Below are 24208 nucleotides of genomic sequence, written 5' to 3'. Positions count from 1 at the left end.
TGAGTCAGCCTGAGTTCCATGGCAGTGCCTAGCCATACAAAAGGAGGAGCAGAGACAGTGTAGACTAGCCCACTCTTGTCCCTCTATCCCCTACTAGAAAGCTGGCTCGTGGAGGGCCTGGGAAGAGCTGAGGGGAGCCGTGGAAACTGACTAGACAGCTTGGGTTTGGCCTGGGGTAGATAACATGCTCCACTAGTCACCATCCTGAGCAGAGAGCATGGGAGGAGGCCCTGGGTGCTGGGAACATCCAAGATGAAAGCGTAGGGACCAGATTCCAGCTCAAGATGGAGTTCTTCATATAGAACATACAATGACCCCGCCCTGGAGGCATGCAAACCCAAATGGAGAGATCTGTGCTGCTCTGTTTCTGGGACCCTTGGACCAGCAGGGGGTGGCTTAGCACCTCCTACTCTGAGTGACCCTGTATCACTGTCCCCCTCCCATTAATTTTCAAACTCAACGACATCAGAAGGGGTGTTTTTCCATCTAGCCTTTGTCTTTACTTGGTTTGCGGACTCATAGAAGTCAGGTGGCCAGGCCATGGCCACACAGTGAATGGAGGGTAAGCTGCCCTCTGGGACTTGGTCTGCCAGGAAGTCAAGCTCTTTCTCCTCTCCCCTGCTGGGACAGAATAGGAGGGATGAGGCCAGTCCTCTGAAAGGCCCCCAGTTCCAAACCCAGGCTCTCCTTCTTCCAGGCCTTTCCTCTGTAGCTAAAACTTAAAAGGCTGAGTTATGGGATACCCCCTTCTAGGGCAGCTAAGAGGTAGAACTCTGGCCACTTGCTGCCTAAACCTTCACCATTTAGAACACTCTAGCCATTTGCCTAACTGCCCTGAATGTCAGCTTGGGTCAAGGCCTGGTCAAGGCAGAAAAGCAGCTGGTACTCTTGAGTAATTAACAGTCTACACAGTGGACTGCGTCCATATCAGCTGCCCTTCCCTGACCATCCTGGGCATGTCACTGGTATCCAAGGGTCTTTGCCCCAACCCCATGTCAGCCTATAGTTTCTGCTCCCCTCTTCTTGGCAGATGGCTCCCAGCTGGCCCTGACCAGCTTCCTCTGAGCCTCTGAGTCTGAGTAGAGGACCCTTCTGTTGCCATGGTGTCATTCTGGGCTTGGAAGGAGAATAGTCTTTGTAGCCAACTGAAATACTGTCCACTACAGAGCCACTCCTCGTGATCTTTGCGATGTTTACAGGTCTTTGGCTGGCTATTATGGGTAGGTCAGGGAGGGAGAGGAAGCCAAGAACCCCAAGCCATCCAAAGTACAAAAAAATGGTTGAGGGCTGGTGAGGTGCCTCAAGGGAAAAGGGACTTTGCCACCAACATTGATGACCTGAGTTTGATCCCAAGGACTCACATGGCAGAAGAGAACGGGCTCCTCCAAGTTGTCCTCTGACCTCCACACTCAAGCTGAAGCAACACATGTATACATGTGAACACACACTTAGCACATGCAAGTTTTAGAGGGGTACTTGTGTGTGCCTAATGCTGCCCAGGTTACCATTAGCCAGTATCCCTTGGGGTTTCTCCAAACTTTGCAAATGAGCAGTGTGACAACATGCTTTACAGACAAGGATCACGCTAAAGTGGCACAGTAGGCCTAAGTCACCTCCTTTCCCTGGGCCTCAGTTTCTCTGTTAGAAAACGAGTTCATGTAGTCATTCGATAAATGGGCAGGCACTAAGCCAGGAATTGGCTGGGGTTGACCCCAGACCCCAGATTGGCTTTATGGAACTAAGAGCCCTGTTGTCTCTGGGGCTGAAATGTAGCTATGTCCAGGGTAAGTGACTCCCAAAGCCACTGGATTGAAGGGACAGATGTGAGTTGGGGCTTCTCTTGACTGAGACTCAGTTTCTTCATCTGGTAGATGCCTTTGCACCCCTGTCCTGAATTTACTCTGGGCTAGATTTGGGAGGTTTCTAATCTGCATTCAGGGGGCAGTTGCCCAGACCTCTCTGTGGATCAAGCAACGTATCTGCCATGGGCTCTGGGTCTAAGAACCCTGCCTTGGTTCTTGCCAGCCCAGAAATTTCATCTGAGCCTCCTCTGGGACACAAGTGTCTGCAAACAGGCAAGAGGTGGGATGCCAAGGCACTGGCTGAGCTATCTCTGTAACTGCAGATTCTCTCCCCCCCCCCCCCGCCCCTCGGCCCCTTCCTCTCCTTCTCTGCAGAGACCCCTGGAGAAGCCTGACGGCCTGGATGTGTCTGACCAGAGCAAGGAGCACCCTCAGCACCTCTGCGAAAAGTGCAAGGTCCTGGGCTACTACTGTCGCCGTGTGCAGTGATCTTGGCCACCACTGTAGCACCCCTCAGCTGCCACCTCCCTGTGTTGCCCAAAGGGCTGAATGTCCGCATGCTTGAGGAGATGTCACGGGCCTGTGGGTTTAAGCAGAGGAGGCGTGTGTCCTTGTCTCACATGCTGGCAGAGTAGCTGACATGCTCCCAACAGGGTGCAGAGACAGGAGGCTCAGGGTCTCTTCACCATAGGCCTGGGCTCTGTAGAAGGACAGAGGCCAGCAGAGGTCTCGATGTTCTTGAAAGCTCTCATCCTGAGTGTCTTTGGAGGCTGAGCGACCCTGCATCTGCCACAAGTACACTAAATGAACTGTGAATCCTGAGGCCTGAGGGAAGTTCTCCCTCCAAGACCAACCAGGCCCTGTCCCACCCAGCACCTTGCAGCTTGCCTCGTATGAAAAACCACTCTAGAAAGTCCCAAGTCATTCCTGATCTGTAGCCACAGTGGACAGTCACTTCTTCTAGCAGCTACTGAGGAGTGGCCCTCTGTCCCTGCCCACACTGAGTCCTTAATCTCACCAGCCCTGACATCACTGCACTGTACCTGGTAGCTAAACACAGCCTCCCTCTGCCAATGAGACAGGCAAGAGGGTGAGGCAATGGAGACATCGAACAGTAACCAGTGTGCCAAGACATCCTAGGGACATGAGGCATCACCACTTCCCATGACCTCCCCCAGACTGTCCTGTAGGCTTGGGTTCTGTCACCTGCTCTCTCTCTTGACCCTTAGCCTCCCACCCATGACCGGGATGCCACCCCACAAAAGCCGTAAGACTGTTCTGGCATGAAGGAGGGGGGCCTTGGCAGTCTGGAGCCGCTTTCTGCCACTTGGGGCAAGGACATCTCATCCCCAGCCTTAGTCTCCCCATTAGTTAAATGACAAAGTGGCACCAGAAAACAAGAGGTCCCAGTGACCTCTGAACTTCTAGAAGAGAGCTGGCTGCCTCTGGAACAGAGTGTCACTAGGGGTCGGGGGTGGGGGGAGATTTGTCTCTAAACATCTAGGTGCCCCGCCCTCCAGCCTCTGTCCTGATAGCCACTTAAGATGTCCTCTCCTATAGCCCTCCTTACCTGATTGATGTCCCCATCCCCTGAGAAGACGAAAGAGGACCCCTCCTCCTCTTTCTCCTCAGCCCCCCAACACTGGGCAAGCCTAAAATGAGCCACAGAACCTCTCCTTTGGAAACTGAGGATAGAGATTTCCTACTTCCTAAGGAGGCAGAGAGATTACCTGGCATGTCACATGGTCGCAGGGTGGCTGTTGTCCTGGCCAGGGTCAGCAGTGTGCCCCCTACCCTGTGACAAGCCACACCTCTCTGGTCTTTCTCCTCTTCACCAGCTGCCAGGACTGACTTTCTTGACTCATACTATGCTTCTATGGAGAGAGAGAGGGAAAAAAAATCAGACCATGAAATCGGCCTGAAATTCAGTGTTTACATATGGTGCCCAGTTGCCTTTTGTTTTCAAATGAAAATGTTTTGTATGACTGACGTGAAGTGTTAAGCAAGGGTCCAGGGGGTAAGTGGAAGAGATGGTTGTATGTCTGCAGCAGCTAGCTGCAGGGTAGATTTTGGGAGAACATACTCTCTGAGCACTTAACAAAGGTATTATCTGTGGCAGCCCAGACTATTAGCTGCCACCGTGCTGCCCTCGAGTGGTAGCATGCTGGGCTGCAGACGGTGAGCATCCAGCACCAAGGACTCTCCAGTCTTGCTGCTGCACTAAGGCTGCCCCATGCCAAGCTTCCTGTTGCTAGGAAAGGGATTTTTTTCTTTTTGGCATCCCACTGGGACTCTAAAGAGGGTGTCATGGCAATAAACAGTGCACCTGTGTCCCAAATGAGGACAAATTGGAAATAGGTAATTTGGGTCAAAAATGCAAAGAGCTAGCGACAGTTTTCAGAAAGCCAGGGCCAGTAGAAGGTGAGCTATCAGCCTAAAAGGACCGTTTCGGTCACTAGACTGATGTCTGTGTACAGCCAGGCCCCCCGATCACCCGTCCTGCTGAACGTGTGATCTTCCTGAAGCTAGCAAAAGATGCCACTGTCAAGGCTGGGTGCCGGGAGAGTCAATGTTCAGAGGGCCTACGAGCCCAGGGGACAGGAAAGCGTGTGGTTGTAATACACTCAAAAGGGACAATCGCTTGCAGTCGGTAGATCTAGTGATCTAGTTGAGAGAGAATGGTGTTTACCCCATATGAAGTATTCAATAGCTCTTCTTGTTAATTTCTATTTATTTTGAGTTATACTTGACACAGAATTCTTTCTTTTTTTTAAAAAAATGCTATGTGTGTATTTTGGGAAAAAATTCATAGATGTTAAAATTTCTGCATGGTTACCAGTTTTTCTTTGGACATGGAACTTGGTAGCCTTCCCCCAGCCCCCAAATTCTTCATAATGATTTTTGTTTGTATATATTTGAGGGTCTTTTTTTTAAAAAGAAAAGAAAAGAAAAATATGATGGCTTGATACTATTAAAATGGAAAACAACAGAAAGGCATGCGTTTAAATGTCAGTGCTTTTGAAAGCGCAATCCATATCAAACTGATTTTTAGATGTATTTTGCAAGTCTGGTTGAGCTATAAGAAGATATTTATGGTGAGAACTTTTCCTTTTTTTCTTGTTATTTTTTCTATGCTTTGGTCTGTAAAAAGTATGCAAGTGAACTAGATTAAGGAGGAAATATTATCTACATAGAATTATTATATGACGCTGGTACATAATTCTAACGAGGAAAAAAATCTTTGCAATCTTTTAAGCTATGGTTTTTTTTTATTAATTTTGTTTTCCTTGGATGAAAATATCAGTATTAAGCAGCCAGTATATTATTCAAGTGTTTAGACTTATTAATATGCTCTTGTCCTGTATTTATACATTTGTGTATTTTGGAAGTATTGCCTTTTTAAGGGAAGTTATCAGTGGGCAACACGGTAAAAAGGGAACAGCGATCCTTTGTGCCTCTTCCAATGAAGATGACAGGTGGCATGGAATCTTTCCCCCTGCATCTTTGTGTCATTGCCTTGTTTCTACAGTTTTATTACTTTTTAGGAGAAGGGTGGGGAACTGACAAACGAAGAGGACTCATCGAACAAACAGACCCTTTGGTCTGTGAGCCCAGTGGCCTTGTCAGCAGGACCCAAGGAGGTACAAGGACCCCGGAGGAGGTTCCAGGCCTGCCTGGAAGCCCCATGCTCTTTGATCTTGGATCTGTCCACTAAGCCCTCACACCTGCCCCCTAGCTCTAATGGACTTGAATTTACTTTAAAGTCTAATCCAACCTCACTACAGTGTAGCCAGTGCAAAAACTAATACTGAAATGAGGGGTGTTTGCAGCCCTCTGGGAAGTGGAAATGAGGCTTATCCCCTGCTTCATGGCCAACTTCCCTGTACCAACTCCTGCAGCCCTGTGTGGTGACCCTGTCTGTGTCTGTATCTGTCTATGTGTGTGCACTCAGCTAAAAAGACAAACAGAGCCCGTGAGCCCCGCCTTGAGGGTACATGGAGAAAGTTCCTCCCCTCCCCGAAAGGGACGGCCTCGGGGTGGCATTCCGTTGTGTGCCTTATTCCTGGAGACTATATAAAGCTTGCCTATGAAAATATAGCCTTTCTGTGCTGTATTAAAAGGACTTTGGAAAGATGGAGGCTCGTGAGTTTGTATATGGGAACACGGGGGTGGGGGTGGGGCGAGAAGCTGGACCTTTTCACAGATGTGGGACAAAGCAGGGGTGGGAAGAACTTGGGTGGCATTTACTTTCAAAGTTGGACATATTGTCTCTGCCCTGTTTCCACCAATGACCTGCCTCCTCCCAGCCCCTTTGCCCTCCTCATGTGGACACTCCTTCCAGAGTGAGGGTTCTCGCCAAGTGGGGCCCCAACTGGGTGAGATTGTCAGCAGATTAAGTCACACATTAGCTCAGATGGGACTCACTCCTGGGTAACCATATATAGGAGTAACTCAGCCTCAGACTGCAGCCCCGGGCTCCGGTGTGGAGGCACGTGCTTGACTGTGAGCCAGGATTAGGGTCCGAGCGAGATCCTGGCTATCACGTGCAAACACATGGAAGGCTCCAGAGGAGAGGGAATAGGGAGTTCTTTTGAGCAAAGGAGGGACTGCATAGGGCTGTCACCAGCTGGCATCTGTAGGGCAAAGGAACACACGAGAAGCAACCTGTCCATGAAGCCTCTTGATGAAGGACCAGTACTTCCCCTCAGCCTTGTGGCTCACCCGTCACCTCCAGAGACAGCAATGCTAATACATTGGTCTGAATGTGTCCTTGGGTTCTTAAAGATCCCCTGGGTGCACTGTGCCCCTTGAGCATCACTTGGTTTGAGGAGTCCCCTTATGGCCCTGGCAGCAGGGGTAGGGAGGTGTTGACAGATGGACTGAGTATTGGTACCGTCTGTGAGGGGTTAGTGAGGAGGGGCCTCCAGCACCGCTTCGGGAGCATCCAGTCCCTGGCTGGAGCCAACCCACCATGTGAGACTACTGCTGCCTGGTGGGCAGGGGATGGGGAAGAAAATGGGAAATCCCAATTCTGAGTTTTAATATCCAGATTGCTAAATTTAAACAGGTCAAAGTGCATGTGTGTGGGTGAGCTCCTGCCTCCAGACTGTGGCCTCCAGACAGAGCTGAGAAAACCAGAGGGGACAAGGGGACAGGACAGCAAAAAACACAGACGACTAACTCCAGAAGCAAGACCCGTATCTGATTTGGGTTGTAGGGTGAACCCTGGAAGCCACGGAGCCCTCTTCTTCAGAGTAACATAAAGAGAATTTCCACTTATCATCGGGTGTGTAAATGTCAGGCAGGCTGCGGTCTGCTTGGATAGTCAGTATCAGTTTGGCCAGGCAGGTGAGTGAAGGGGACCCCACAGAGCAGAGTAAGCAAAGGACAGGGTGACTTGTGTGTGCAGCTCCATAGTTGGTCACTTGCCAACTGCTGGGACCTCAACTACTAGTTGCCTGAGAGCTCCCTGTCCTCTGCAGGGCTGCCTTCTAGGCCAGCCGTGCCTCCCCCACTTCATCCATCTCTCTGAGGCGCCACTCCCTCAGCGTACTATCCAGATAAAGGAGACCAGTGAACATGAGTCCCAGCAGCTGCCTGGCAGTAAGGCAGGCCCAGGGGAGATGACCTCTTGGTCCCACTGTCTGCAGCTTAGCCAGCAACACTTAGCTCAGGAGTGGGAACAATTGCCTGATGGAGTGGGAAGAGGAGTAAGCCTTGAACCCAGGGCCCCTGTGCTATCTGCTCACTCGGAGCCCAGCCTGAAGCTTCCATGTTGGCTTTCAGTTGTCTGGCTCAGCCTTCTCCCAACATGTCCCCCATCAAGCCCCAATGTGTGTGTGTGTGTGTGTGTGTGTGTGTGTGTGTGTGTGCGCGCGCGCGCACTTTGGTGCTTTAAGACACACACACACACACACCCAACACACACACACAAAACCAAACTCAAAGCAAACACAGGCTGGATTTTGACACTTCCCCAATCCGTGGAAATCAATAATTTCCCTGGACAGGAAGGCTTTCCGTTACAGAGGCAATAGCCACTAAGGGGCCTAGAAGAGAGCAGCAGCCACTAAAGAAGAGATTTTGGAGGGATGTGAGAAGCCAGCCCAGCTTCAGGAACAAGCTAGGGTACCCAGAAAGTTCCTGATGTCACCAACTGGGCTTGTGGCAGAGGCAGGATTTGATCCTCAAGTTGTCCCCTCCCTCCCAGACTCTGGCAGCTCTCTGGGCTTTCTAGTCTCACAAATCCTTCTACTAGTCCTAAGGGGAGCTGAAGTGGAGGGAAATATGCCAATGGGGCCAGCGGAGCAACTGAGGCTGGAGGGTCCGGATACCTACAACTGTGCTGGGGTCTCAGTTACCATCTTCTTTGGGGCCAGGCTTGGCCCCCTGATATTGAGTTAGATCCACTGTAAGATGAGCAGCCAGGCCCCACTGGTGTCCAGGTGTCCTGACCCCAGTTCTCTATGGCCTGAAAGTACCAAGGTTGGGCATCCAAACAGACCCTGGCTAACCAAGGTGCTTGCGCCTGGCCCCCTGGCAGGTAGAGGAGCAGCTGAGGTGGAGAAGGGCGATGGCTGAGGGAGGGTGGGCTTGCCTCTCAGGGAGTTAAGCCTGCTGAATGTTCCCTCACAGCTCTGGCCAGAGCTAGGAACAGCCTGTCCTGGGCTCAGGGCCCCTTCATACTACCTCCCTCATCTATCCAGATGCTGGAGTCCCAGGGGAGGTGTTAGAGGTCTTGGCTCCCCTGCCCTACCCTCACTCCCACCCCTCCCCCACTTGTATGCACAAACACACAAAACTCACACAGCAGGCCAGCTAGCTGCCTGCAGCAGTCTGAGAGCCCTTGGGGGTGGGGGGTGGGATGGTACACTTCTCTGGTGGTGGTGGGGCTCGATGAGGGTGGGGTCTAGCCCCCAGGATGTCCAGGAAAGCTTTACCCTTCCCCCCTTGACCAGTGCTTTCTCACAGGAGTGACGGAGCTTCAGAGCATAAGGGAAATGAACTTCCTGTGGGCCCACAGGCCTTAAGTCCCTCATCAGCAGAGGGAGATCTGAGATGGGGACAAGAGCCAGCCCTGGGCCCTGAGCCCAGGCACAGCCACAAGTTTCCTCCACAGTTGAAGGAATCCTGTTTTCTGTGATGTCACTTCGGTCACGGTCACATCTACTGGATACTGGAGTGTCCTGGCCCAAATTAGACAACTCATGGCCTTGGTATTTGGGGGTAGGGAGCTCTGAAGAGAGACTGGTAAACAGACGGCAGTGACTCTCTGGTAACAGGTTGGGTGTGCTGTCCTCTCCATCTCTGTGCCCACTCCTGGGTCAGAGGTGAACTCCAAGGGAAGCCGGGCCAAATGGGTCCAGGGTGGCAGAGGGGCAGGGAGTGAGGTGTGCCAGATACCAGACTTCCTACTTCATACACATCATCTCTTTTGCTCCTTGAAGTAACTCGTGGGGGTCGGGGGGTAAGAGGAAGTAGTCACCTAGAGGAAGCTAAGGTTCCAAGAGGCCGAGGGACTCGAAAAGCCCCTTTCTACAACCTCTCAGGGTTGCTCCAGGAAAACCCACAGAACTCAGGGCTCCTTCCCAGGCAGCCCGGAATTCCACTGGCCTTTCCCAGGCTCCATGCACCCTGTTCTGACCCCATGACCCTTCACTTGTCCTGTCCACTGGCAGGCCATCTTCCTGCCTTGCTCAGGGAAGAACGAACCTGGGACCTGTCAGCTTTCTTTGGCCCATGGGTTGTTCCTCTCTCTTTGCCAGGCACACACCCTGTTAATTCCATTCTCTCTGCCTGATTCCCTGTTGGGTTTTAGCAAAGCCCAGCATGTCATAGAGACTTCAAACTATGTTCCTTGCTCTTCCACCACACACATGCCAGCCCAGAATTTCCTGTGCTTTGGGAGTTGAGGGGTGTGTGTGTGTGTGTGTGTGTGTGTTTCCCCTTTTGTACTAACTAGCTGGTCTTTTGCTGTCCTCTGGTGGCTGAATCTGAGAGCTGCCATTTCCTGCAGGCAGGCGAATTTAATCTGTAAGAGATTTCCTCCTTTTCCTTATGGAAATGTACGAATGTGCGTGTAAGTGCTCTCAGGTTGTACCTGACCCTCCCTTTTGTAACCTCATTATCTTCATCATCACCTGCCTCAGCAAACAGATCTCTCTCACTTGTCTAGCCAATAGCAGTGTTCCTTTGATGGGTACTCTGTCAGCAGAAGGCCCTGGGGAGAGACCCTTTGCCACCCTCTTGTCCCCTCAGATACTGCCTTCCTTGTCCAAACAATTGCGCTGTTTCCGTTTCCTGCTGGGTCCCAGCTTGTACCAGGAGTGGTATCAGGATTCCGGAGTGCGGTTATGCATTTGGACTTGAAGGAATAGCTGGAGTGCCTGCCAGTGAGAAATGGCATACTAGCACTCCACAGCAGGCAGTGACATCACAATTAATCATGGTATCCTAGGATGACACCTAGGTGATAAGAATGTACCTTGAGAGACCAGCTGTCTGTGACACTTGACCATATGACAGTAAGGATGACCAAAAGGACAGTGATGAGTGAGCTCTTTTGAGGATGCTTGATTGATTACCAAAAGAAAATGAAACTTGTATGCCCTTCAGTTCTCAGTACGAGCTATAGACTGAGGGCGCAAAATCTTCTGTGACAGGAAAAGACGCTCGCACACACTGGGCTGACTGCACTAAACATGAGTGATGGTAACCGTCCCAGGTTTTCTTGTCCCAGGTCTTCTTGTCCCAGGTCTTCTCGTCCCAGGTCTTCTCGTCCCGGGTCTTCTCGTCCCGTCCCGGGTCTCAGCACCAACTCTTACACGCGTTCTCGCGACCGGCCAGGAAGAACGCAACAAACCGGAATCTTCTGCGGCAAAGCTTTATTGCTTACATTTTCAGGAGCCAGAGAGCCAGAGAGCAAGAGAGAGAAAAGGAACAAGAACAAGAAAGCAAGAGAGAGAAAAAGAACAAGAACAAGAAAGCAAGAGAGAGAAAAAGAACAAGAAAGCAAGAGAGAGAAAAAGCAAGAACAAGAGAGAGAAAAAGAATGGCAAAACCCCGTCCCTTTTAAGGAGAATTATCCTCCGCCTAGGACGTATTACTTCCTGATTGGCTGCAGCCCATTGGCCCAGTTGTCATCACGAGAAAGGCAGAACACATGGCGGGAAAATTGCCCCTGCACGTGTGCAGATTATGTTTACCACTTAGAACACAGCTGTCAGCGCCATCTTGTAATGGCAAATGTGAGGGCGGCTTCCCACACATGAGACAAACCCATAATTGTGGAGGTGGCTGCACCCTTGTTGTTGTTTGAATTTACAGTCTTGTCAAGAATTTCCTGCGAAAGAACATAAAGGATGGGACCCTAAAGTTTGGAATGGGAACATGTGCATGGATCCAACAACCAACCCAACCCTCAAGTTCCGGTCCCTCCCTCACCCACCTGTGCCTGAGGAGAACTGATTGCTTTGTGTAAAAATACCATAACTAGGCTGGAGAGATGGCTCAGCAGTTAGAGGCTCTTGCTGCCCTTACAGAGGGAGGACCCAGGTTCATTTCCCAGCACCCATATCAGGCAACTTACAACTGTTTGGTAACTTTAGTTCCTGGGAATCTCGCATCTGCAGGCACTTTCACACATGTAGTGTCCGCACGTACACGCATCCCCGCCAGCACATAAATCTTTGTTTTTAAATACCATGATAAGCTTATGTGGGTCAGACACTTTGAAAAAGGACACTGACACACACACACACACACACACACACACACACACACAACACACACACAGAGAGAGAGAGAAAGAGAGAGAGAGAGAGAGAGAGAGAGAGAGAGCCCATAAGTAGACCAAATATTCTGTCCAGAAGGACAGAAGAATCCCAGAGGAAGCATCTCCCATACTAAAAGAATTAGAAGACCCTGCTAAGACATATTTCTAGTAGGAAACAGTTCACATTCCATACAATTCACACATCAAATGGTTGTTAATGTGGTCATGGTCATGTGTAATCATGCCCAGAGCCAAGTGTTTTCAACATTGTGTAAGGAACGCTCCTCACAGGGACTGGAGCCATGCCTCAGCAGGTGTTTGTTGCGCTTGCAGAGAACCTGAACTCAGTTCCCAACACCCACATCTGCTGGCTCAAAACTGCCAGCAACTCTGGCTCTTGGGCACCTGACACCCCTCTTTTGGCTTCCAAAGATACTCACACACCCATAGGCTGTTGTAAGAATGTTTACCCAGGGAATAACTAAATAACACCTTCTCTCCTCTCCTCCCCTCTCCTCTCCTCCCCTCCACTCCCCTCCCCTCTCCTCTCCTCCCCTCCACTCCCCTCCCCTCCCCTCCCCCTCCCCTCTCCTCCCCTCTCCTCTCCTCTCCTTCTGTAACCCCCATGACAAACCAGATTTTGATTCCACCAAAGACCTCCTGGTGGAACCAACCCATTTCTACGGCAGAGAAATTATGGACAGGAGCCAGGGTGACCCAAAGCAGCCACACTGAAAGGTCTTTGTCAACACTGATGGTTTTCCTGTGGCTTCAGAGATGGAGGTCCCCTTCTAGTCCTCGACAGCCTATACCCCAGTTCTTTCCTGAGACCCAAAGCCATGTACAATTAGAGTAGAGCTGCACACAACCAGCTGGATAGGGAAAGCAGCTGGATAGTCAGAAAAAGGTCCCATGTCTCCTCTGCCCCCTCCTCCTATAATGGGGTGTCAATAAGCCCAGCTATGACAATCTTTCCTAAGTGGTACAGCTGAACTGTAGGACATTTTTGTCCTGAACTTTTACTCAGAATTAGTAACATGCTTAAACAGCCATACAACTTTTTTTTTTTTTTTTGGTTTTTCGAGACAGGATTTCTCTGTGTAGCCCTGGCTGTCCTGGAACTCACTCTGTAGACCAGGCTGGCCTCGAACTCAGAAATTCGCCTGCCTCTGCCTCCTGAGTGCTGGGATTAAAGGCATGTGCCACCAACGCCCGGCGCCATACAACTTTTTGTATGCATACATGTTTTCATTCCCCTTGGGTAAATGGTGACTCTGTCTAACCATCCGAGGAACTGCGTCCACATCCTTACAAACACTTGGTACTATCTGACTTTTTATATTACACATCCCAGCGGGTGTGAAGTAGCCCGTGGTAGTCTTCATCTGCATTTCTCTGATGACTAATGATTTGCAGTGTCTCCTCAGGTGCTTAATGGCCAGTTATATCTCTTTAAAAACATTTATCTGTTGTGTATGTGTGTTATAAGCACACAGATGTCATACAACACATGCCTGAAGGTCAAAGACGACTGCTGGAGTCAGTTCTTCCATCACATAGGTCTTTTTTTTTTAAAGATTTATTTATTTTTATTATATGTAAGTACACTGTAGTTGTCTTCAGACACTCCAGAAGAGGGAGTCAGATCTCATTACGGATGGTTGTGAGCCACCATGTAGTTGCTGGGATTTGAACTTCGGACCTTCAGAAGAGCAGTTGGGTGCTCTTACCCACTGAGCCATCTCACCAGCCCCCATCACATAGGTCTTATGGACCAGAGTTAAGTCATCAGGCTTGGTGGCAAGGCTTTACCTGTAGAGCCCCCTCGCCAGCCCTCACCTCACCATTTTTATCTCAAAAAGACACCATATTCCAATACACACACCTCTGGCCCCTCTAATCCTTCTGTTTCATCTTCCACATGTTCCTTGAGCCTAGTGGGGAGACAGTGAAATACAGATGCACCATTTAAGGACGCACAGTCCAGCGCCATCTGTTCTCTGTACTCTGGCCAGTTGTGAGTCTCAATTAACTGACATCCTTTATGACTGCGCAAAGAGGCTTCGCTGATGAGGGCTGAGGCTCGCCCTTGCCCATGGGTGTAAGGATAAGTATTTAGAGGGCAACTTGATACTATGCCTCTGTGTTTTGTAAATGTTTCTTCTGTCCCCTTCAAAGCCCTGTAACTTTGGGGTCTTATCCTAATAGTGTGTGTACATGAAGTTACACTGTTATATTCATTGATCTTTCTGATGTTAAACCAGCCTAGCATTCCTGAATTAAAACACAGTTGGTTTTGTACTCAGTAGGCTCCAGCTGGGCTATGTTATAGTTCAGTGATAGAATGCTTATCTAAGGCCTTGAGTTTGGTCCCCAGTACAAGACACACACACACACACACACACACACACACACGCACACGCACACGCACACGCACATGCACATGCACACTAAATAAATGACTCAAGAGCGAAGTGCTTTTTATTGTGTCCTTCAGCATGCACCCAGCAATCCAGCTATTTGAGAAGCTGAAGCTAATCGGTCTCTTCAGTGCAGGAGTTAAAACCAGCTCAGGCAGCAGAGTGAGATCCAGCCTCAAGCAAGCAGCTCAGGCTCTGTATGCGCTCCCGGGATCCTGCGAGTCCCAGGCTTTAGGCTTTAGTGCACCTATGAAACATCTGCAGAATTGCTTTTCGTGAAGCGAAATCTTGCAGAACCCAGATGTGGTTCTCAGCCTTCCTAACGCTGTGACCCTTTAATACAGTTCCTCATACTGTGGTGCCCGCCCCCTCGCCCAACAATAAAGATATTTCTAACTGTAATTTTGCTACTGTAGTGAATCCTGATGGAAATATCTGATATGTGACCTCCATGTGAAAGGGTAGCTGGGCTCCACAGGTTGAGAAATGTTAAGAGTCTCACACACACTATGCTAGAGATGCCAGGGCCAAAAAAAAAAAGTTTCCAATCTCATTTCCACATGAAGTCCTAGGAAAGGCAAAAGTCATCGTGTGGTACTAGAACCTAGTGGCTGCCTAGAAAGACGTGTAGGGAAGGTTCTGAAACACTGGCGAGGTTTTGTGTCTTCACTGATGCTCATTAATCAGTGGATGTGGTTTTCAAAATTTTATTGATGGTGCAATTAAAATGTGTGAATTTTACTATATGTAAATTTTTATCTCAGTGAAATCATTCTGAAAAGCTACCAAGCATCTCAGAAATTTGATGTTTTGGTTTTTGAAAGCATAAGGTATCACATCTTATGCCATCTAGAAAGCATATACAGGTTCAACACTTGGTGCACACGTTAGGTACTGAGGGCTACCGATGTATGTATGCACACATTAGGTACTGAGGGCTACCAATGTATGTATGCACACATTAGGTACTGAGGGCTACCGATGTATGTATGCACACATTAGGTACTGAGGGCTACCGATGTATGTATGCACACATTAGGTACTGAGGGCTACCGATGTATGTATGCACACATTAGGTACTGAGGACTTACTGGCAAGCAACAAGCCAGGATTTCCTGTGTTACTTTAAAAGATGCTTCACATAAAAACCAGCCTGGTCTACAAAGTGAGCTCCAGGACAGCCAGGGCTATACAGAGAAACCCTGTCTGGAAAAAACAAAGCAAACAAACAAACAAACAAACAAACAAAACCCCAAAACCTGGCTTGGGCCTCTGAGAGCTGCAGAGGATGACCTTGCCTCTGCCTTTAGGGAGTGGTTTTCAGAAAAATTCTTACATGCTTGCTGTACCCCTAGATTCCACTGGATGGAGACAGAACACACACATCCTCAGGAAACACAAGCCCTCCCACTTCTAACTCTGGACCCCTCTGAAATTGACAGGAGGCAGGTCACAGCTCAAGGAGGGATGGCTTTCCCTTTGACTTGTCCTGGGTGCCTGGAGTACCCCAGGTCAGCAGGCAACTCCAAAAACAACAACAACACATCTTTGACCTGTACCAGAAATACACAAATTTTAAAGTGAGTAAATAAATAATGTTCCTAAAATACTTTTAAAGTGGCTGGGGATAAGCCTATAATCAAAGCTATTCAAAGGACCAAGGCAAAAAGAGTCACAAGTTTTAAGTTGGCCTGGGCCATAGAGTAACTTCAAGGCCACCGTGGACAATGTAGACCTAGCCTACAACTAAACAAAAAGGGGAGGGTTTGGGGTCACAGGTCAGTGGTAAAGTACCTGTGTGACCTCAAGATTTTAGGTAATGATCCTAAGAAGCCCGTGTGTACTTTCTGTACCACCAAGAGCTCAAGAGGTCTGTCCTTTGCCAACTGCTTGACATATTGTCTAGATTAATCACAAGCCAGCCTGTAGCCTCATCTTCTCACCTGTAAGCTGTTGTGCTGCATGAGACATTATCAGTTATTAGTAGGCGAGATCTGCGTCTCAAATGAAGTCCCTCGGCAGCCCCACTGTATAAAGGACTGCAGAGGCTCGTGGACACAGGCACAGAATGCCTGCTCAGGGTCCACACCATCACAGCCAGCTGTTCTGAGGATGCTGGCTGCTCCCAAAATGGCTTTAACTACTACTCCAACCAAACTCTCAACCCAAGGAGCTGAGCTCTGACTTCATGGAAACTCCAAGACTCTGAAGACTCAGCATAACCTCTATGATGTCAGAATGACCACGCCTACCTCTAACCTGACATCACCTGATTCAGGAATTCTATATGGCATGAATGCAATACTCACCGCAGCCAGAGCCCACATCCCTTCTCCATGAGCTATGCTATGTCCCTACCCACCTAAGGAAACTCTTAGTCATGTGCTTGCCCCAGTCCTGTCTTCCCTGAGAATTCAGCAATGAAGAATTCCACATTTCAGTGACCCAGCATGAGAAAAGGGAAACCCACCTCTAACCTTTGGTGATCTCAGCCCCCTTTCCTAAGGATCTCTGACACACGGGAAATGTCACCCTCTTGTAAGTCACTACCCAGAGATTGCTGTGATGATACATCTGGCCCAAGACCATGCACCTCACATGGGTCACACCCAATTCCAGACCTAGATGTCATGTACACATTATGTAGCTGAGAGAAACTGAAGCTCAATCACTAAGCATAGCTGGGACTTCACCTAGAGGTAGTGCTCACGGTGGGGACTGTCTGGACCATCCTACAGGACAGATGGTAGCAAGGATGTTCTCAGTGGCTTCTGAGCTAGTACTTGGGGTTAGGACACAGAATGTTCTACACGGATTTCCTTACAATAAGGCTGAGGACGTGGCTTGTGTGCACAAAGGCCCTAGCATCATAAAACAACAAAACAAACAAAAAACAGTTCAAAGCATAGAACCTAACACATAGTAACTCCAAGACTGGCCCCAGCTGGAGTCAATGTTCCATGCCTGTAATCCCAACAGCATTGAGGAAGGTCAAGAGTGTTTGAAGCTAGCCAAAGGCTATACAGCAAGACCCTGGACCACACAGCAAGACCCTGTCACAAAAACAAATGAGCCCCAAAGATGTAAATTTCATTCCAAAACCAGAGACAGCCATTTTATAGAAAATAGGATTTATTTATCACATTTGAGATGAACACACAGGACTGTCCCAGAAATCTTTTACATATATATTATTGATAGATTGGATTTATTCAACATACAGAAAAAGCAAAGCCTGCCAGAAGACACTTCCCTCTTGAGAACAGCATGAGGTCAGGCAGTGTCTGTAAGTTTTCACCACGGGAATTCACATTGAGCAGAAAGACCGGGCTCACAGGTCTGTTCCCAGGTCCTGCTGCTTCTATTTCACAGGCTTTCAAAAATCACAGCAGCAGCCAGCAGGATTCACAGTGACCAGGAGGGAAGGCATTGACGCTGGGACTTTCACAAGAGCCCTGAGTGATGTCTCAGAAGCCAGGCTGGGAGGTGGGGGGGTTGGGGGTGTCTGTGGCTTGTGCCAACTCAGGTCACACATGGACAGTGCCGTGAGTGTCACAGCAACACAGGTCACACACGGACAGTGCCATGAGTGTCACAGCTTTGTTTCGATGAGATCTTGAATTCTATGTTAAATTATTGCAAGGAGGAAGACAACATTAAATAGCAACTGCTATCCCCACTGATCAAGGAAAAGAGTCAGGAGCCTTCCCTGACTAACTGGTCAGCATTGCCAATGTCCAAGGCACACGCACATGGCAATCACGGGGACATCGGCTGAGGGTACATGGCCCGATGGCCATACTGATGCCCAGAAACGGGATCTGAGGCAGGATGGACAGTGGAGAGCAGCCTGGTCTGGGAGGACCATGCCTGAGTGGCCTTCCTCAGACTCAATAGAAGTGGGTGCAAACTGTTCTTTGGAGAACCTGGGTGAATCAAGACATGGATGCCTGCTGCTGTCCTAGCACCTTGGCTGTGAGTTAGCTCAACTGGCCACAGTCTGTGATGACAATCTTCTTAGACGTCTTCCCACTTTTTGAGCCGAAAGATTCTATTTTCTTCACAACATCCATGCCCTCTTTGACATGGCCGAACACGACATGCTTGCCATCTAGCCTGTGGGGAGGGTTGAGCCAAGTAAGAAAACACCCAGCATCCTGGCCACTCGGCAGAGTTGTTTGCCAAAGGAACACCACTACCCTGAAAGCCTAGTTACCGCTTGTGAGCTCTTCAGCTGCATTCCACTGGATTCCAGGCTCCCAGTTCTGTCACCCTGGGCTTTGTCCGGCAGCCTGATCTGACTTTTGGTGACCTTACTTATGAGAAGTAGGTTGTTCTCATTCTGCCCAGGAAAATGATGGGCATTGCAGCACTCAAAAAAGCAAGACATCTGCACAACAGACTATGGCAAACTGAGCACCAAATAAGTGTGAGAAGCCTGGAGGTGTTGAGTAGCTCATGATCTGTGAGTTCCAAGAACAGAACAGGGACTTAGCTCAGCTCCAGCACAGCTGAGAATAAGGACAGCCTGGGGCAGAGCTTTAAGGCCCATCAAGGCTTCCATGGAAGGAGCAAAGAAGATGGGGCTGGCACCAACATGCCCGACCCTGACAGCCCTGTGTGGCTGTCATCCCATCGCTTAGATTTCCTTAAAGTTGTGAACACAGGTTTTCTAAACTTCTCAGTCAGCTGTTGCCTCTGACCTCCTGGGACCTGAGGCCTGGGATACTCAGAACTCTATGCAGAGAAAGGTGTTGCTTGGTGGAAGTTTTACCAGGGAAAAGGCATTCTTAGACAGCATAGGACTGTGGGAAAGGAAGCTGGGAGGTCTGGGAGCCATGTGCGGCCATGCTAACAGTGTGTGAGGAAACTATTCCTCACAACCCATGATTCCATAAGCACATTCTATAGCAGAGGCAAGCCAAGGAAACATCAGGGTAAGCCAGGCAAAGTGGCTTCCACTCAGACCACCATGAGGCCACTTACTGAAGCATTTCCCAAATTCAGTGTGTGTGCAGGCAAGACACAAATCAAATTCTAGCCAACAGCACCATTGGGGTAGACAGGTGGGACACAGTCACAGAAAAACAAACTGTGCCTTGATTCCTCCCTGTCTCTCAGACAGACACACAGCGAGAAGCAAGCCACTGGCCCAGAGCAGACGGGCCAGCTGCAGATCAAGCTCCCGACTGTGACCTCCTCTAGCTTCCTTCTCAGAGGCCCTGCGTGTGATGTACTCACCAGTCTGTCTTTATCGTGCAGATAAAGAACTGAGAGCCATTGGTGTTGGGGCCTGCGTTCGCCATGGACAGGACACCTGTAAGACAAGCACGGGTGAGCTGTGTCCCCAGGAGGTACCTCACCTGAAATGTTGCTAGGGAGAGCAGGTGGCTCACACTCCATTGAGGACGCGTGAACCTGCAGATCCTGGGACCAGAGAACCAGTGCTGACACAGTCCCCAGAGCTTGTGTGCCTTAACTGACAGCTGGCTTTCAATGGGGGAATGCCTGGGTGGAAAGAGTTCAGGGGTCGCAGTGGGGGCGCTGATTGAAACCCCAGCTATGGCTTCTAGACTCTCCCACACTCTGCCTTGGGTTCTGCTTAAAGACTCCCCAACCAAATTCCCATAGGGAAATCTGTTTGGTTTTTGTTTGTTGAAACAAGTCTCACTTTGAAGCCCAAGATGGCCTTGACCTTTGGATTCTCCCACCTCGGCTTCCCAAGTGCTGGAATTACAATAGGAAGTTTGGTTTTTACAGAGTAATGAATGAGAAAGTTCTAGAGAAACCCAGTAAGAGATGCTGAGCTGCCTGGATGCTAACAGAAGGAGCATGACAAGGATGCCGGGCAAGTGTGGACCATAGCGACGGGATGAACAGCAAGAGCGCTGGACAGGGCTCCGCCCCACAGACCTGGCCCCACATGCTTCAGTGTGAAGTTCTCGTCGGGAAAGCGGCTTCCGTAGATGGACCTCCCTCCTGTGCCATTGTGGTTGGTGAAGTCGCCAGCCTGTACACAGAGGACCTTGTCACTAATTACCACAGCTGGCAGAGGGACAAGGGTCCCCTAGGAAGACAGCCCTCAACGCTCTCAAGGCTCGCCCTCAGGCAAAAGGGCCAACAAAACTAAAACCAAGCTTCTGCATTTGTAACCATGCCGTAACAAGTCTGGTTTCTGAACAAAAAGTATCCTGTCTGAGCTAGTTTTTTTCTGTAAACCTCAAGAAACGTGCCTGAGCTATTCAGATTCTCAACCCACAATTCCTAAGAGGACCACAAGCAGGTGACCAGGGGTCCTGTTCTCAGAGCCAGGCAGTAGGAGACAACCAGTTCCCCGCCCGAATCCTCTTCTATGCTCCAGCATCACCCTCCCAAAGCCCAACAGCTTTGTAGACACATGCTCCATGGGGGTAGGTGCTTTTCTCAGAGCCTGCTCAGTGTCGGAGGACATTTTTGTGCACTGTGTACTCAATCGCTGATTTCTGTATTCAGATTCTGGTTGCCGTCTGGATTTTGGTATTGTCATTATCATGACACATCTGACTCAGTATTTTGTAAAACACTGTACTCGATCACTAAAATAAAGAGCTGAACAGCCTGTAGCTCAGCAGAAGAAAAGGCGGGACTTGATGGCCAGAGAGAGGGAGAGGGTCTCAGAGGGGAGAAGGGGAGTTGCCATTGGGACATGAATGATGAAGGAGGTGCCAGGGTGAGACTAAAATGGCAGGTAACGAGCCACGTGGCTAGGAAGTAGTTTAAGGCCAGTATTATTGTGTTAGAATAGCTCAGATTCTGCCCAGTTATACTGCCTGAAGCCTTTAATAAATATAAAGGTCTCTGTGTCATTAATCAGAGCAAGGGTGGGCTTAAGAAAGTCCTAACTTTTACAGTCCAGACAGCCTAGGAAGGACCTCCCTGCAATTCTTGCCCAGAAGAGTATAGGAACACTTCTATGCCACAGCCACAGCTCCGCCTACCTCTCCTTCACTTTGTCACAACCAATGTGTAACCAAAGCACTGTAGAGTGACAGTAGGCACAGCTCCAACCCACTGCTGCTTGGCTCCAGTGGAGAGAACAGGCAGAGAGGACTTCAGAGAGGCCAAGACATCCATGCCTGCCTCAAGCTCTCCTCAACCTCCAACCTCGAGTCTGCCCATGAGGGTTTTGCTGCCAACACCTAGCCTGAAACCTGATGCAGCAATACTGGGAAGGCACCTCCAAGTCCCAGCATGTGTAATGATGATTTAGCCATCTTATCCCCGCCCTGTCTCTTTTCCCATGCCCAGTGCTCAAGGGCACATGGAATACCAAGATTAGAGGCAGTCTAACTCCGATGGCCCTTCACAGCCTCAAGGTTCATCCCCACCAGCAGCCCTGTGCTGTGTCCCCTCCCTGCACCAGGGCCCAGCTCACCCACCAGTGAGCCCAATTACTCCCTGGACATTTACACTGCCGGTTCCACTCACAGCAGAGGCCATGTTCCTGTTACCTGGCACATGAAGGCTGGGATCACCCTGTGGAAGGTGGAGCCTTTGTAGCCAAAGCCCTTCTCACCAGTGCATAGGGCTCTGAAGTTCTCTGAAGAAAGAGAGAGAGAGAGAGAGAGAGAGAGAGAGAGAGGCAGGCAGGTTAGGGGCAGGCAATCTTCCCTGCCGATCCCCCAGGTGAGCTACCTGTGGAAAGGCCCTGCCCCTCTTCCTGAGTCCATTCCTGATCACTTTTCTGTCTTGAGCCAGTGTGAAGCGCTGTGACTAGAATCCAAGCTCTAAGCTGCGCCAGCTGGGATAACAAAGCAAAGAGCCCAAACACTTTACCTAACCCTGCCCTGTGCTGTCATGGAGAAGTGGGAGGAAGCTATCAATGAGAGCTTACATGGGCCTTCCCCTGGTTCTGAGATGTCTAGCTACTTTCAGACTGGTTAGCAGAGTTGACAACAAGGTCCAGAGAGGGACAAAAGGCTGCCTCAGGGTACTCATCAGCTGTGCTTAGGTTGAGACTCCCATATGGTCATAATCTAAGTCCTAACTCCATGCCAAGCCCACCAGCCTTGCCGGGCTCACTTTCCACGTAAGCCTTACCTGCAGTCTTTGGCACGACATCTGCCTTTAACTATGGTGAAGGAAAAGGAACAGAAAAGGATGGTCAGTCCAGAAGCAGGTGCAAAAAAGATCCCCCTCACCATTCACACCCAGAGGCCAGGGCATCATGACAAAGAAGAACAGGGCCATTCCCTTCCATGACCACCAACCCTCCTCGGAACTGCCAAAGCCACTATCGTTTCTGCCAGCTGCTTCCTGAACCCAACCAAAGCTTGCTTGAGACAGCCTTAGTTTCTTATCCGAAGAAACTAGTGCCATCCTGGCCCACTTCCGGGACAGAAATGTCAGCTGGAGGCCCTCGGCATGAGTCCCTGGACCAAGAGTAAGTATCACATTAGAATTAGCTGACCTTCCTCAGTGCTGGGGGAAACTGAGGCTCACAGAAGGGAAGGAGGGGACCGTCATCCAAGCCTGCCTCATGCCTCTCAACTTCTCTTAAGAATCCCTCTTCACCAAACAGAGTTGGGGAGGTACTCCTCATTTTCCAAACGAGGAAAATGAGGCATAATAAAAAATGCCAGCTCCCCTCCCCCAGTAGATCGGCAGTCTAACTGGTACCTTTGTTCAAAGCAGAACAGCCTAAAGGCTCCTGGGATGGCCTCCTGATAACCTTGGTGTCTGTTTCCTACTTTTCTTTTTAAGGGTCAAATCTCAGGGAATGGAGAGGGCTTGGGCAGCCAGAACCTTCTCACTTGCATTCCCTGTGTCTCCTCTTAGGCAACCAGGCCTTGGGGGCGGATCCGGAGTGCGCTCAGGCCACCACGTGAGCACCTGGCAACACCTGGACCTCAGCTACCCACCCCAGAGCTCTGGGTCCAACCTCGGACGCAGAGGGTCTAGGAAGCCCAACGTCGGTCCAGGCCGGTCAGTGGGCTGTCACTCAGTACGATCTGACCTTGACCTTTTCCTCCACACCCCCCAGGGTTTTGAAAAGCCCCGAACGGACCAAGCTGATGCCGCCTCTTCTGAGAGAGGGAAACTGAGGCTCAAGGTCACCTGATGTGCCAGGCACAGTACAGGGCCCGGGAAGTCCAGGTTTTCCAAATGTCCAAGCCTCACCTCCAGCACCACGCGGCCGAGCGGCTGTCCATCGGCGCCCACGTCCAAGTACACGAGCGGGTTCCCGGAGGAAGAGTTCGCGCCGCGGGCTCCGCCGTCGCTGCAGGTACGGGTCGCGGAGAGGAGCAGCGGCGCGGAGCGCGGGCCGGAGAGCAGACCGAGCAGGCGGGGGCCGCAACGCAGCGCTAGCATCGCTGTCGCGGGTCGGGCGAGGGCGCGCGGAAGAACTCAGAGCAGACACAGGCAAGGTCGTACGACCCAGGAAGCGATACCTAGGCCGCGCGCCGCCGCCTTTATTGGTCGGCTGGCTTCGAGACCACGCCCCCCTCCACGCCTCCGCCGCGCCCCCTCGGAACCTGTTCGCTAGCGTCCCCTGCCGGTTGCCGCTGGCAGCGTAATCGGCTCGTGCGTTGTGCCCCGCCCTCCATCCCTACACACTGAGCCGGAAGTCCTTTGAAAGTGCTTCTAGATCAAGAGAAAGGTTGATCCTGAGATTCAGAAAGACGTGGGGGGGTGTAGGTGGGGGAATCTGAGGTGGCTCAGAAAGGGAGAGATAACAGAAAGAACAGAGAAGCAGAGATACAGTCTAAGACACCCACAAGGTGACCTCAGGCTGCCGGCTCCAGGGCTGAGTTTGTCTCCTTTTGCTTCTAGAGACCAGATCCTCCGCCAGGACTGAAAATACAGTTTGCCGAACCAATAGTGCATCTGCCAGGCCTCAGTCCCAGCCCACTCTGACAGCCCTTGTCTGTTCCCACCACCTCCAGCCAGGCCAGCAGAGTGCGGGGCTAGATTTACACCCCCTGGAATGCCCCCTAGATTTACATTCACCTGGAATAAACTTCCTTGCCAACTGCACCACACCTGCAGGTAACTTCCTAAGCAACCATTCTCTAGGGATGCCAGGAAGTTGGCAGTGTGTGATATAAAAGGAAAGGAGCCTGCAGAAGAGCCACAGGCAGGACTTTAAACCCTGGTGCACTGGGCACAGCACCAGCCTGGGAATCAAATGAATGCCAGCCAGCGAGAGCATGTGAGCCAACACAGTTAGG

At 50.3% G+C, this 24208-nt stretch overlaps 2 protein-coding genes, 1 long non-coding RNA gene and 1 other non-coding gene across 6 annotated transcripts in view; 3 read left to right on the top strand and 1 right to left on the bottom strand.

Moving 5' to 3' along the window:
- Zcchc24 (zinc finger, CCHC domain containing 24) overlaps positions 1–5936 on the top strand; it is a 57429-nt gene extending 51493 nt beyond the window's left edge. Inside the window, exon 4 of the mRNA NM_001101433.2 lies at positions 2178–5936. Coding sequence (NP_001094903.1) covers positions 2178–2291 — 114 coding nt within the window. The 3' untranslated portion in view covers positions 2292–5936. The remainder of the gene's footprint in view (positions 1–2177) is intronic.
- Positions 5937–8677: 2741 nt separating this feature from the next.
- On the top strand, positions 8678–12129 carry 1700054O19Rik. The gene has a single exon (XR_383299.4). It is a non-coding gene; the product is annotated as an RIKEN cDNA 1700054O19 gene (transcript).
- A 4168-nt stretch (positions 12130–16297) lies between these two features.
- Ppifos (peptidylprolyl isomerase F, opposite strand) lies at positions 16298–21224 on the top strand. The gene is made up of 3 exons (NR_028021.1): positions 16298–16535; positions 19260–19331; positions 19758–21224. It is a non-coding gene; the product is annotated as a peptidylprolyl isomerase F, opposite strand (long non-coding RNA).
- Ppif (peptidylprolyl isomerase F (cyclophilin F)) lies at positions 17112–24006 on the bottom strand. 3 transcript variants are annotated; one of them, XM_030247596.1, is made up of 7 exons: positions 23988–24006; positions 23157–23428; positions 22077–22107; positions 21488–21576; positions 19911–20007; positions 19239–19314; positions 17112–18113 (listed from the first exon to the last, which is right to left on the bottom strand). In XM_030247596.1, exons 2-7 carry the CDS (start codon positions 23346–23348, stop codon positions 17978–17980), a joined length of 621 nt encoding a protein of 206 aa, XP_030103456.1. In that variant the 5' UTR covers positions 23349–23428; positions 23988–24006; the 3' UTR covers positions 17112–17977. The 3 variants fall into 3 exon arrangements, with proteins under 3 accessions (XP_030103456.1, XP_017171263.1, NP_598845.1); XM_017315774.2 differs by lacking the exon at positions 19911–20007; NM_134084.1 differs by lacking the exon at positions 23988–24006 and having other exon boundaries at positions 23157–23410.
- Between the last annotated feature and the right edge of the window lie 202 nt (positions 24007–24208).

Source organism: Mus musculus, chromosome 14, assembly GCF_000001635.26.
Source record: "Mus musculus strain C57BL/6J chromosome 14, GRCm38.p6 C57BL/6J".
In the NCBI taxonomy this organism is placed as follows: Eukaryota; Metazoa; Chordata; class Mammalia; order Rodentia; family Muridae; genus Mus; species Mus musculus.
This window is presented reverse-complemented; position numbering and strand designations above follow the sequence as displayed.